Here is a 13,569-nt window from a genome sequence, read left to right as displayed (position 1 = left end):
ATGTGCTTTAGCAGTAACTTTTTACTTTTTCTATTAACTATGTACTTGGCTCCTTCTTGGTCAAGAATGGACAATATTTTCACCAGGTTATTATGATTTCCTAGTACTTTCACTGCCAGGCAGGCTTTGAATTCACGTTCCCTCTTCGAGGAGAGGTTGATGAATACGGGCTCTAGAGAAGCAATCCTGCAAGATGAATCCTATGTTATCTGTGATAATTTGTTACTCGGGCAGTGTGCCTTCCCCTGGATGGAAAACAATGATCTCACTTTTTGTTGCTGCTGTTGCTGTTGCTTAGCTTTTCAGGTTTTGTTTTTAAGCTTTTCAGTAGACGACCCCATGCAGAAATGGATTTATACAGGTCTGCTGGAGGCAGAAGATGGAGAGCGAAGATGCCCTGCCTGTTTCTACACCTTTGCACTTGGTAATTATTTGTCTGTCTGAAGTAAATTGTGAATGGCTTGTGTACAGTATTTAAGCAGGACTAGAAAAACACTCATGTTTAATTCAAATATGCACATTCTGCTGAAACTAAGAAAAGGCAATATTTTTTTGAGGTAAGACTACTGCCTATGAGTGTAACAACTATAAATCACACATTCACAAAAATAGCTCACCTTCTTCACCATTTTAAACATAAAAGTGCACTGTGGGGGTGGGGGGGAAGCTTTGAAAATCGAATGTGATGTTAACCTATACACAGGATCGAACTATCAAAGGGAAACCAGGCTTTGTGACATCAGAGAACAGTAAAGAGTTTATGTCATCCCATAAGTGCTCAATTAATACAGCTTCCTTCCCCCAAGTACCCCAATCTCCACGTGTCATTTTCACACCTCCCTGTATGTCACTGTGCATTGCAATCTGTATGGGCTTCCTCTGATCCAGAAGTGACTACATCTCAGGGGGAGAAAGGGTTTTATAAACGTAATTCTTTAGCACTTCTGGATCAGAACTGTACCTTTAAATTCCACAGATGATAAATCCCTCATTTGTTACTGAAAAAGAAATGCCACAAGTATGTAAAATAATTCAGCCAGCATTAAGCTTTTTTTCTTTTCCTCCCATGATTTGGAAATTAAGTCACTGCAGAAGATTGTTTATTTTATTATCATCAGAGGCCATTTCATTAATCAGCTGTTCTATAGACAACTGAATAGCATTCTTGACAAGAGAAGAAGCCGTTTCTTTTAAGAGTGTTTCGTATTGTTCTGAAGTTCTACCCTCAAAACCACTATCATTAGCAAAAACCCCTATTTGCTCATTTTCAATTGAAATTAAGAATTGCTTAGGGACATTTTTAGATTTCTTAACATCAAATTCACTGATTTCAGTGTCTGTAATAATAATAGCGATTGGCTCCATTCTTTTGCTTTCTTCTGGTTTTGGTTTCTCTGCAGTGACCTCATTTCCTCTAAGCTCTGATTCCTGGCTCAGTTCAGTATCTTTTGGCTCACTCTCTTCAGCAACCATCTCTCCACTTTCGTGCTGTTTCCAATTTGGTCCACTTTCTAGGATATTGCTTTTGGCTTCTTCCACAATTTGCTGATCTGGGACTGCAGGTGAGGGAGGGACATCAGAAGCCACCGGCAGTTGCTGTTGTGTTTCTGAAGGTTCAAGTGGGCTTGCTTGCTGGGGTTGAACGCGTTGTTTTTCCTCAGTTGTTTCAGTATCTCGTTCAATGACTAGCGTTCCTGTGTGAATGGCAGAATGCCCAGTGTCTAACCCAAGTTCTACTGCAATCACTTTTTCCCCAGGTGCCGTTGTGCTGTGGCTCACGTTTGGCTCACAGACCTCATCGCCCCCTTTCTGTGAGACAGCTTTACTCACATCCTGGGGCAACTTGGGCGTGGTTGCCTGGTCATCGGATTGGGTTGGAGCTTCTGTATCCAAACGTTCAGCCTCTCCCTGGACTCTGAGGCTGCAGTCGGAGTCTTCTATAATTTTGGAATGATTACTTCTTTTCTCTCCTTTTGAGAATTTTATGCAGGGAATCTTGAGTCTGGATTTTGCCTTTTTCCTAGAAAGATCAGCATCCTCAGCACTGATTTCAGGTTGCACTTTAGCCTCAAAGGGCTTTTGCTGCTTTGAAGCTTCTGACCTTTTCCTGTGCGTTACAAGACGTTTGATTGACGCCCAGGCCCCCACTGGGGCCTGGGGCTGATCAGAAGCTCCCGCCTCTGGGAGACCCGTTCTTGCTGCACCAGCAGCTTTAGAGCTAGCTTTGGGCTTCATCTCTTTGGCTGCTTTCTTTCTTCTCTTGAAGCAAAGCACTGATGCTTTTTCCTCCTGCCGCTCATCTTGAGGACTAACTTCTGTGGGTCTCTTCTCATCCTTGCTTTCGACTTGAATTTCAGAAACTGTGGCTTCCATTTTTACATTACACTCGTTCTTTCTCTAGAAAACTATATTCTTTCTTCCTTAGCGGCCTTTATGACCAAAAAGTGGGCAAAAATACCATACTAAGTAAAATTTCTTCCAGATGTATTCACTCTTTTTGTCTTACTCCAGTTATTTTAGGTGGCTTCTCCAGTGCACAACTCCTAGTTTCTCTATTACTTGAAATTTCCTCTTTTTAATTTCTTCATGAAAGCCCTTTACGGGATAGATTTTTATTTTATTTAAGGATCAACCTGATGAGAGAAAAGAGAGTGGCATTTTATTTCACCATCAGCCTATTGTTTTCTAGGAAAACAATTTCCTAGATTTCCGTCGAACGTATATGATTCTACCAGGCACGTTTCCCACAGAATAACTTACTGAAATAACTGGAGAATTAAAATATCAAAAAGATTTCCATGTGAATCTATTTTCCTCTACTCTCTTTCTTAAAACTTCATCTTGGATTATTTGCAAATCTGATATCAATTCTTTCATTGCGCTGTCTTTACGAATGTTTATGACTCAATTCCAAACATTTGTTAACAAAGTTAACAAAACAAACATTAACAAAACAATGAAAGGCAAGGTGATAAGCAAGCTAGGGTAATTTTTATTACATGCAGTAAAGAATTCTGCAGCTGCAAAGGATCTTAGAGATTTTTCAAGCCCAGCCAGATGAAGAAATCGAGCTCCAGAGTGGGTGGTTGGACTGCTGAAAGCCATACAGTTAGACAAGGTCATAGCCAGAGTTAGAACTGAAGACTTTGCCTCTCCGATGTTCTTTCCATTCTACCATAAGGTTTCGGTTCTAAAAATGTATGTTCTGTCAGGGAGCTGCTACTTTTCATACATACTTTCAGGAAATTTAACATCACTGTCATTCACCACTCTTAAATGTAGTTGTATGGTTTTGACATTTTTTTCCCTAAGTATCTACTGTTCAAAAGTTTTCCATAATGAGCACATAGCCAAAGGTCAGTAAGAGTGAATGATAATAAGAACTAACATTTATTGAGCAGCGTCTGTGCCTTAGGAAAGGCTAAGCACGTTTACATACATCTCTAATCTTCCCCACAACATTACGAAGTGAGTAGGTGCTGGTATCACTATCTGCAGAGGAAGAAACTGAGGCACAGAGTTAAGCAACTTGCCTGAGATTCCACAGCTAGTAGGTAATCTTTGGTTGAATCCAAGCTCTGAAAGTGCGCAACAGAGTTTTATCAGGAAAATGAATTATTTGGAGATACTAATCTGCAGTAGATTCACTAGTCAAAAATGTTTTCATTGCTTAAATTTAACTTATGGTTATTTAACCATAACACAGCCCATGAACTCATAATTGAACCAAGACTAGACTGGGTTCGTGTTATTTTAAAATCAAGCTTCTGAAATTCCTTATATTTTGTTTTCTTGGTTCTGGAACTAATTAAGGAGCCAAAGATAATCGCTAAGCTATGTGATTGGCAAACTGATTGGTTACATATAAATATAAAATTAATCCACAGAATAGCGTGACCAACGAACAAAGATGTGAGGGGATGATCTCAACAAAAGTTGTACCAATTTTTGTTGATCGAAGTCCTAAAATAAGCAAGGGGACTCTTTCCTTGTACTATTTTTATGTAAATCCTTCAGCGTTGTAGGTTTATTTGGGCAGCTCTTGATTCTATGAACCACAAGAGGAACTGGAACTCTGCAAATCAGTTTATGATCTAAGTTTTCCCTTAGGTTGGATTTCCATACTCGATGCCCCTGATGGAAGGACAAGATCATCCCAGAACAGCGCGGGAACTAAAATATGAACATTGTAGGTGTCCCTCCTCAAATGATGCTTCCATACGCTCCAGAATCACAGCTGATTATAGCTCTCTCTTTAAGTCTTCTCCTGTCTCGGAGTTCTCAGCACCTGAGTGTTTACCAGCCAGAGAATGTATAACTAACAGAAATATTGAAATTAGACCATGTTTAAGACTGTAGGATTTGAAATTGCTCTGGATTGCCCAAAGACAACTGCCTGAGAAGCTCACTTGAATGGATATCACAGTAGAAATAAATTCCCCAAAAACCTAACCGAAATGGGGAAAATACAATCTGAAGACCTTAAAACTTTGAAGAGTGTTAGTCTGCAGATGATTCCTCCTTAGCCAGCAGGGTACTCTTACCGCCACAGCAATCTTAAAGTCCCTGTTGTCATTTCCTGACCGAGTCTCATGTCTAACGCCCCTTTCCCCCTTGAGCAGAGAAACCCGGAGGAAAAGAGCGAGCCCCCTGCGAGGAAAGCTGCGAATCTCTCCCAGGGCCGGATGCGGACCACCAAGCTGCCTCCGGAGGAAGGCGGCTCGTTCGGCTGGACGCGCTCGGTGGCAGGTGCTGGAGCGCACGATAAAGAACTCAAAAAGGAAAGTGCCGGGGGCGTGGAACAGATAGCCCAGCTTCAGGCTGTCTGCACAAACAGAATGGCCAGGGGCCCCAAATCACATTCCTCTCAAATGAGGGTAAGGAAGGGCAAGCGGTCCCCGCAACCCCTGCTGCCAGGACGAGCTGTAACGCGGAGAGGGCGGGTGGGCACAGCTGACCAGGGTGGCCGCTGGCTGGAGATGCGGGCGGACGGACGACCCTCCCGGTTCTTACCCCGGCCACCTCGGGGGCCCCGGTTGTGGGCGCCCACCCCGCCGCGCGGGCGGCCAGAGGACCTGACCCTGGCCCAGACCCCCTTCCCTGCCACCCCCTCGCCGTCCCTCACTTACCGAGGGCGCGGGGGTCCCCGGCGACCCTGCTGCCGAGGTCAGGGGGCGGCTCGCGGGGCCGGGCGCCCAGGAGGCTGGGAAGCCTCGGTCGTACCCGCAGTGAACAACCCTCTGCAGTGGGACCGCAGCCCGCGGCGCCCCCTCCCCAGAGAGCGGGGAGCGACAGCCCGCGGCTCCAATGCGCGCCGGGAGGGCGGGCGGGCGCGGGGCGGGGCCAGGGCGGGCGGGGGCGGGGGCGCGGCCTGAGAGAGCCCCCTTCCCCCCCCCCGCCCCCCCCGCCGCGTGGGAGCGCACCCGGCGCTTCGAGCCCCCGCGCGAGTTCCCGCCGCGCGACCCCGTCCGGCCCGGGGCTGGGGACCACCCGCAGATGGGGTGGGGACAGGGGGAGTGAGCCCCGCACCTCCTGAGATGCAAAGTAGCAAAATCTGGTTTTAAATTATGGGCAGTGCCATCGAAGCCCCCTCGACACACCAAATATTTAAAGACACAGCAGATACATTTTGAAAGGATTCAAAACTGTGCACGGTGAGACCTCGTTTGGAGAGAAAATTACGTCTGTGAATTGAGACCAAAAAAACCAAAAAAACAAAAAAACAAAAAAACAGAACAAAACACAGACACACACAAACCAGCTATCCTAGGAGTGGCTTTGGGTGCAATGGTGTCATTATGGTTCATTGCCAAATGGACTCTGAGGCCCAAGACCTAGACAGACCCTAATCTCCCTAGTCTAGGGGGCCAGGTGGAGGTGATACAATCTGTGTGCGGAGGAGGTCAGGGCACAGGAACCCAGCCCCATCCATCTTTTATACCTTACGTATTTACAATGTGTGCTTAATCTTGTCCCTCTCGATTAAGCGGGAGTGGGGATCAGGAGATTGCTTTCCTCACGATTCCAGTCCCAATCAGAGCAAAGGGCACAGGCAACATCTACCCTCCTTCCTGACTGGATGGCTAGGTTGTGTATTTTCATACGTTTTCTGGGTCTTTGTCTAAACCGGTTACAAGCGTAGTGAAACACACCGCAAGCATTTATTTGTACTTAGCGCATCGGTTTCATTAACCAATGAGGTGTTGCTGTGAGGGCTTAGGTGTGAGGGCTTCAGGATTACCAGTACCTACCCGGGCATTCCTGGGAGTTCCAGCAGTGAGGTCCTCCCGGGGTTACAGTTCTGGGCTCCTCAGGGGCCCTCCCCGGGACACCGTCCAGATGAAGAACCTGTTCAGGCGGAGCAAAGAATTACCAAACAGCGCTGTACTTACTACCTCCATTCTTTGACAGGATTCTGATCTTCACGGAAATAAATCTGGTATCTGCTTTTGGATGTTTTTCCAGAAATACATTTTACCTTTGTGAGATTCTGTAGCTCTCACTGAGACTTAAGAAAGAAACACGAGGACCCAACAGCAAAGCCGAATCTAAGTTGTCGGGGTCTTAAACTTACAGGTAAAGTTAGAGATGAAAGCTGTAAAACAGGAAAATCCATTAGCATCTACTTTAGTGGTAATTAAGAATTCAGTTTGTCTTTGTGCAGACAGCCAACACCAGCCTGTGAAAATGCCATTTATATTCCCAGATGGGTTGCTAACCTTGCTGACACTTTTGAACTTTAAACAAGCCAAAAGAAATCCATGGCACTCATAAACAACTGAGATGCTATTACTCATTGAGATCCAAGTTTCCCCAAATCTACTAGACATAGGCATTTACAACAATTTCAGGCAAAAATAAGATGAGCTTATCCAGATGAAGACAGGTAGGAGAGCTGTCTTATTAGGCAGGAGTTGGAAATAAAATAAGGGACAGGTAAAAAACAACAAAATCCACTTTAATGACTTGTAGATCTTTTATCACTTTTCTTGGGAAAAAAAAAGACTAGTGGAAGGGAACTGGTAAGAGGTTGAGGTAAATTGATTTTGTATTTGAAGGGAAGATTTCTTTAAGGTATATTTCAAATAACTCATCCCCAACCTGTACCACATGTGCGTGCACACACACACACACACACTCACAAAGAATATAGTACTATAAATAAAATACTGCACTGTGATTTTTCTTTAGGATATGACTACAAACTGATGCCATATCTGAATTTTAAGAAATGTATTCAGTACTTCATGCATGAAAGAAACCCGTCATCCCTGAACTCAAGTGACAGTTAGTAAGCTATTACCCATATCGTTGTCTGCTACTCCATTAGTAGCTTTTCATTATATAATGAGAAACAGGCTATAAATAGATTTCTCCAATCTGATGAGAAATTATCCTTCCTACAGCTTATCTTGTCAATATCACCAGCCATAGCGTGCCAATAGCATAGTTTGCTTGTTTATCTGAACTCCTCTTTACCTGATCTCAACTGGTCCTACCGTTTCTCCCATTCTGGCCCTCATCCCCCCGGGCCTGGGCCTGTAGCTACCAAAAATGGCTTAGAACTCCTTAGCAGTAATTCTTACACACATTTGAGAGACCTTCTGGGAATCAGCCCACCACCCTCTTCCCTGGTACACCATTAAATGAACTTGTGCCTCGTGTTCTCTGGTACTTTTATCTGTTTCGGGGCACCGTCCGGTTGGTTGTACCAGTGAACACAAACTCAACGGGAGTTCTGTCGTAATCTGCTTTACTTGACAGTACATGCGTGCTGCCTCTTCTGAATTGTTACTACGAACATCTTCAGTGCATGGCGACAGCCTCTGAAGTACAGAATAGAGAAGGTCCGCTCTGTTCATCAGTAACATTACAAATAGGGGGAGGGAAAGCATCAGTGGCCCGGAAAAGGGTTAAGAACGGGGAGGCCAGTGATCTGGAAGGGCTCCTCGGCCCAAGGTAAAGACACTGGACTTTGTCTGGCAACATATAATATGTACTCCGAGCACTAATGCTTCTGCAGGTCTTGAATTTAGGTCTTCAATTAGCCTGCAGTTATTTATTTATTTTTTAGCCTCGGTGCTCTTTACCCTTAAAAAAAACTTTTTAAGTAATCTCTACTCCCAGTGTGGGGCTCAAACTCACGGCCCTGAGACCAAGAGTCACATGCTCCACTAACGGAACCAGCCAGGTACCCTCTTAAGAAGTGTGGTCACACTTCTTAACCACAGATCGAAGAATCAGTTTCACAAAACCCATGCTATTAATCGCTCAGCAGCCTTCCCAACCTCTTTATTTCTTCCCTCTGTTTCTTCTGCCTTTCACTCTCCCTTCCTTCAAGAGGGAAGTGAAATGGACACAGCTTTCCACCTGTCACAAATGGGAAGTCTGCTTCTGTACCACGTGGCAGGGGCTGCCTTCCAGGAACAGCTCTGATGGGCAGAATAACAGGAGCAGAGGCTTTAGTGTCAGAGGACTTAAAAAGTCCATCTGGCAGGCAGCAAGTAGTGCAATTTTGAACCCTGCCTTCCTGCAAAATGGAGATACAAACCTAATTTACAAATTTGTTCTGTTATCATTTCTCTTGACACATTTCTAGCCAAAGCTCAGCTCCCATTTTGAAGCTAGAGGTCACTTTTGAGCAATTCCATTACTAACAATTTACCCAACACGTGCTTCTACACAGACTGCACAGATGCATGAGAGAATATTCGCTGCTCTCATTTGTAACAGCAATAACCATGAAACGATGGTAAGTGTCCATTGATAGAGGACTGCTGAAATACTACACAGCTGTAAAAAACAAGGTGTGTCTCCAGCTGCTGACATAGTAAGATCTCCAAGATATACTGCCGGGGGAAAAAGCAAGTGGTACCATTTGAATTTTTACTGAAGACATTTTACTCCTCCTTAGGAAAATTCTTGCATTCGTGATAGTCCATTCATTCTAAGCAGTATCTGGTAAAAAACAGTTTGGACTACTTATTATATTAGGGGTTTGTTTACTATCTTTGGCTTATACACCCTCCACTCACCTTCTCCCACCAATCGTGTTCACTATTCCTATCAATATTAAGGACATAAACCCACCTGGCTTTTGGTGATGAGGAAGCCTAAATCCTTTAAGATGATCTTTGAGTCACCACGTCTAACAATAGCCTGCTTTCTACCCTTATTTACAAAATGAATTCCTGGCAAGTCCCATTCCAGATGACGTCTCATAGGACATTAAAAAACCCCATCAAAAACAGTGAACTCTGTGCAGACGGGGCCCAAATGATGCTTTGGAACAGGAACTGACACCATCGTTGTGAACAATGTGCCAGGCACTATACAAAGCATGGTGAAGCTTGGGCTCTGCACTCATGATCCCTTTACCATATGCCTCCGAAGCACTGCCATCAATTCTTTGGATGGCAAAACTGACTGCATGACAACACCAACGTGAACCCAGGGAATTAAATGTAATAAAACCAAGGACACCGGGACAAATATTGCTCTGCCAATGCCAGCAGTGTTTACATCAGCATCAATGGTGATGCAACATCTCCTGGAAGGATCCAACGCAGGAAGATAAGGGAGAAGAGGGAGGAAAAAACAGGAGAGGAAGAACAGAGAAGATAAACAAGAAGAGGAGGGAAAACATTTCAGGGAAAAAAACATTCCAGAGGGAGGGGTAGAGACCAGGGCACATGGCACAAGCCCAATCAACATTTGCTGAACCAACAGAGCAGACAGGATGGACCTGTAGTTAATGCTTCATGACCGTCCTTCCTGAAGACTTAAAAAAATGAATGGTGCTAAAGCTGTGCCAGAAATGGGACCTCCAAGGAAGTTCAGCACAAAAACCTGGATAAGTGTGACTTTCTCAGGTCTGTTTTAAAGGAACAATATAGAAAGGTACGTGATTAAAAAGGCACATTCTCTACACCCTACTTCCCCCTCAACCCTCTCAGGAGGGATCCCGATTGTGTCCCCCCCAAGAACTCTGCGTGCATGTGCCATTTACCCCTTTGAACACAACAGTGTCAATAAAGAAGGTCTTGCAACTTGCTTCTTCAGTCCCGGGTGCCTGCTGGCAAAGGGGCTCCCGCAGGACGGCAGTGATACTGTAGCACAGTCTGTTAAGGCTAGAATTTATATTTAAACATCCAGATTGCAAAATCATTTCCTTTTATTCTGTGGAACTTCAATCAAGTAAGTTGACTTGTGCATGATTTATGTTAATTTATACATGGTGGTGGGAATTAAGACTGAAGAAAGGCTCCTGGGGAAACTTCTGCTCTTTCTTTCAGAAGATCTTCAGGGCAAGGGCTGACTCCTCTCCACCTTCCCCACACTTCCTAACCAACAGTCGGCCCGAATAGACACTGGCCAAATGTTCAGAGCGGCTCCTCGAAGAGGGGAAATCTAGAAGGAAAAGGACATGAGAAGTAAACGTTCCTCTACGAGCTGAAACACACCCCCACCCCCACCCTGCAGCATCCTCCTTTTGCTCTGCCAAAGCTGCTAACGCTTCCATCCTTCCCACAACCAACTCCAGGAGGGCAGGGTTTGCCCACGGACCTGAACACAATGCACGCCACTCTTCTACTATGGCTATGTGAACACTGTTCGGGCCGGGAGTGAGCCAGGGGGACACCTCCAGTGTCACATAAGTCCCCCAGGCATGGAGCACACCGTCTCTGCTCCCTCTGCAGGGACTTGTGTAAGCACCCATCCTTGCGGCTGCTGGGAAGAGGACTATACTTTGCCATCAGCCGGACCTTTACTTTCTTAAACAACCTGAGAGTTTTCGTTCTGCATTATTACCCTCTGACACCCTTGTCTTCAATGGCTCCTTCTAGTTAGTGTTGCTTAATTCCTAGACTTGTAACTCTAGGTCACTTGCAGCTGTCAGGATTCCCCTTTGTAACTGCCCAGATCAGGACTCAGTTTCCTGAAAACCAGGTCTTCCCTTTTCTTAGTTTATTCCCCGTTTTGCTGGAGGACACTGCTAAATACCTTCCTAGGAAGGGAGGTGGGGTGGCACAGCTGGACGTGTCTGAAAACATCTAGATACATTTGGTGGGGTGTTAAGCACAGGTGGGGAGTCAGCTTGCCCCGTGAACTTGGGAGTCTATTCTTCCATTGTCGAAAAGTCCCTTACTGCTGATAAGAAGACAAGTCTTCAGTCTGATTCCTATTTTCTCATAGACAAACCATTTTTTCTTTTCTGGAAAAGGCTTTTTAGGATTACATCTTTGATGTTTTTGAAATTTCAACTAGATGTATCTAGGGAAGGCTCATTCATTGTGACGAGTACTTGGGAGCCTTTCACTTAAGACCCCATGAAGTCCTAGACTCTTTTCTTTTCTACATTCTGGAACATTTACTCAACTCCTGCCCACCATCTACTCAGAGTACACAGACCCCTAGTGGCACCTGCCTTCCAGGGTGCCAACAACTCAGAACGCAGCCTCCGCACCAGTCCCTCCAGAGTTCACGAGACGGTGGCTTTCTCCCCTACACTGCCCCTGAACAAGCCACGCTCTTCGTCCAAAAATGTGTTGAGATATTTCCTTCATTGGTCACTGCAACTCTCCCCTCAGTGATGTTTGGAAAGAGAAGTTCTGAAAGTATCACAACGGGCATTTTCAGAGCGTTAGCTTGAGTCCCATAATTCATAACTGTGCCTTGTAAGGAAAAAAAAGCAAAACTCTCACAGTTGACAACTTACCTGTTTAGAACAACCCATTCACCTGTTCAGTTTCAGGGTCCAAATCAATATCATAGAAACAGGGCCGGGTGGGGAGTCCAGGCATTGTGCTCATCTAGGAGATGTGAAATAGCAGTAAAAATAAAGTCATCTTCGTTTCCACCTTCCCTTCAGATAAAAAGCCCAAGGCACAAAAACAGAATATTATTTTTACAGTTGTCAATAAAGGGGCACTCTTCTTGTTACACACCAAGTCACCGATCCTGTTATGGTCTCACAGAGAGACCAGCGAGTCTTCAGCAAGCCAACACCGGGCTTCACTACCATCTCCCACATTGACCACTGCAACAAGAAGTAGCGAGGAAGGCCTTCCACCTACATTCTCTAAGGCAGGTATGGGGATGCTGAGGAGTCTCCTCCCCCCTCCTCAGCCCTCATAAGACCAAAGGGAGGTGCAGGGTTTGTCTGCCTTTTAATTTTGTTTTAATTTGTTTTAATAAGTCTGGGGTTGGGGTGCCCGGGTGGCTTGGTGGGTTGAGCATCCGACTTTGGCTCAGGTTATGAACTCGCGGTTCATGGGTTCGAGCCCCATATCAGGCTCTGTGCTGACAGCTTGGAGCCTGGAGCCTGCTTCGGATTCTGTGTCTCCCTCTCTCTCTGCCCCTCCCCTGCTCATGCTCTGTCTCTGTCTCAAAAATAAATATAAACAGGGGCGCCTGGGTGGCTCAGTCGGTTAAGCGGCCGACTTCGGCTCAGGTCACGATCTCACGGTCTGTGAGTTTGAGCCCCGCGTCGGGCTCTGTACTGACAGCTCAGAGCCTGGAGCCTGTTTCAGATTCTGTGTCTCCCTCTCTCTGACCCTCCCCTGTTCATGCTCTGTCTCTCCCTGTCTCAAAAATAAATAAAATGTTAAAAAAAAAATTTTTTTTTTAAATTAAAAAAAAAATAAATGTAAACATTAAAAAAAAAAAAAAAAAAGTCTTGTGTTGATGCCCGTATCATTCTGCTTCAGCAGCACATTAGGAATTAGTATCCGTTAACTTGGGCCAAGACATTTCTGTACAAAATCGAAATAGTTTTACAATCACTGTTCTTAGGGGTCCAGTTTGGCCTTCTAAAACTGAGCTTGTAATGCCTATGGATTATATTTGTACTTCCTTCTTTTCTAAAGACCTGGCTTTGACAAAAATCTACCTCGCGACAAATCCTTAAGGCTTGTAAGTAAACTTTCACCTGTAACAGTATCTTGTATAATGAATATGTACAAGTTCCAAATCAGATCCAGACAGGAAAAGAGTTTAAGCTGAACTTCCACAACTTAACGATAACTTCCCAGAACATTCTCTAGGGACCTGCTATCAGTCTCTATTCTGGAACTCTGTAAGCAACTGGTGGGTGTGTGGACAAGAAGGGGGAAGGAAGGGATTGGTCCTCAGACCTAGCAGAAAAGCCTGGAGGTGACGGTGAAGATGACGGGCTTGTGCCCATTGATGCAGACATGCTACTGGCAAACTCAGGCCGGACCTGTCAGTTTCGCCTTCCCCTCGATGGCCAACCCCCTGCACGCACATCAAAAGCGAGCGCCCAGTGCAGCTCCTCCTATTCCAGCTGGCGGCTGCTGACAGTGTCTCCAGAGAGAATAACACCCGTTTCTGTGACAGTCAAGATGCCAGGCCAATGGTTTAACATTCCTATCGAAAGGTAACTTCTCTAAATCCCCAGGACCGAAGAACGTCGTCACAAAGCTGAACCTCCTGCTCTCTGCAGTGGCTGAAGGGGCACCAGCTTGCCCCACGCTGAGAGCTGAGTGGAGCAGGGCACACATCTTTAATAACTTGCCCAAGGCCAAAACCAGCAGTGAAAACTGGATG

General features: G+C 45.3%; 2 protein-coding genes across 3 annotated transcripts in view; both read right to left on the bottom strand.

Annotated features, from left to right (window-relative positions):
• Positions 1–1,078: 1,078 nt before the first annotated feature.
• AKAP5 (A-kinase anchoring protein 5) lies at positions 1,079–2,611 on the bottom strand. Its single transcript, XM_042943484.1, has one exon. It carries the CDS (start codon positions 2,371–2,373, stop codon positions 1,084–1,086), a length of 1,290 nt encoding a protein of 429 aa, XP_042799418.1. The 5' UTR covers positions 2,374–2,611; the 3' UTR covers positions 1,079–1,083.
• Positions 2,612–10,156: 7,545 nt separating this feature from the next.
• The window catches only part of MTHFD1 (methylenetetrahydrofolate dehydrogenase, cyclohydrolase and formyltetrahydrofolate synthetase 1), a 68,620-nt gene continuing 65,207 nt past the window's right edge, over positions 10,157–13,569 (bottom strand). For both annotated transcript variants that reach the window (XM_042943465.1, XM_042943464.1), the window contains 2 exons: positions 11,720–11,813; positions 10,157–10,410 (listed from right to left, as the gene is read on the bottom strand). In XM_042943465.1, the coding sequence (XP_042799399.1) occupies positions 11,724–11,813 (90 nt within the window). In that variant the 3' untranslated portion in view covers positions 10,157–10,410; positions 11,720–11,723. The remainder of the gene's footprint in view (positions 10,411–11,719; positions 11,814–13,569) is intronic.

Source organism: Panthera leo, chromosome B3, assembly GCF_018350215.1.
Source record: "Panthera leo isolate Ple1 chromosome B3, P.leo_Ple1_pat1.1, whole genome shotgun sequence".
Classification (NCBI taxonomy): Eukaryota; Metazoa; Chordata; class Mammalia; order Carnivora; family Felidae; genus Panthera; species Panthera leo.
Note: the sequence above shows the minus strand (reverse complement) of the source record. Positions and strands in the feature narration are given on the sequence as shown.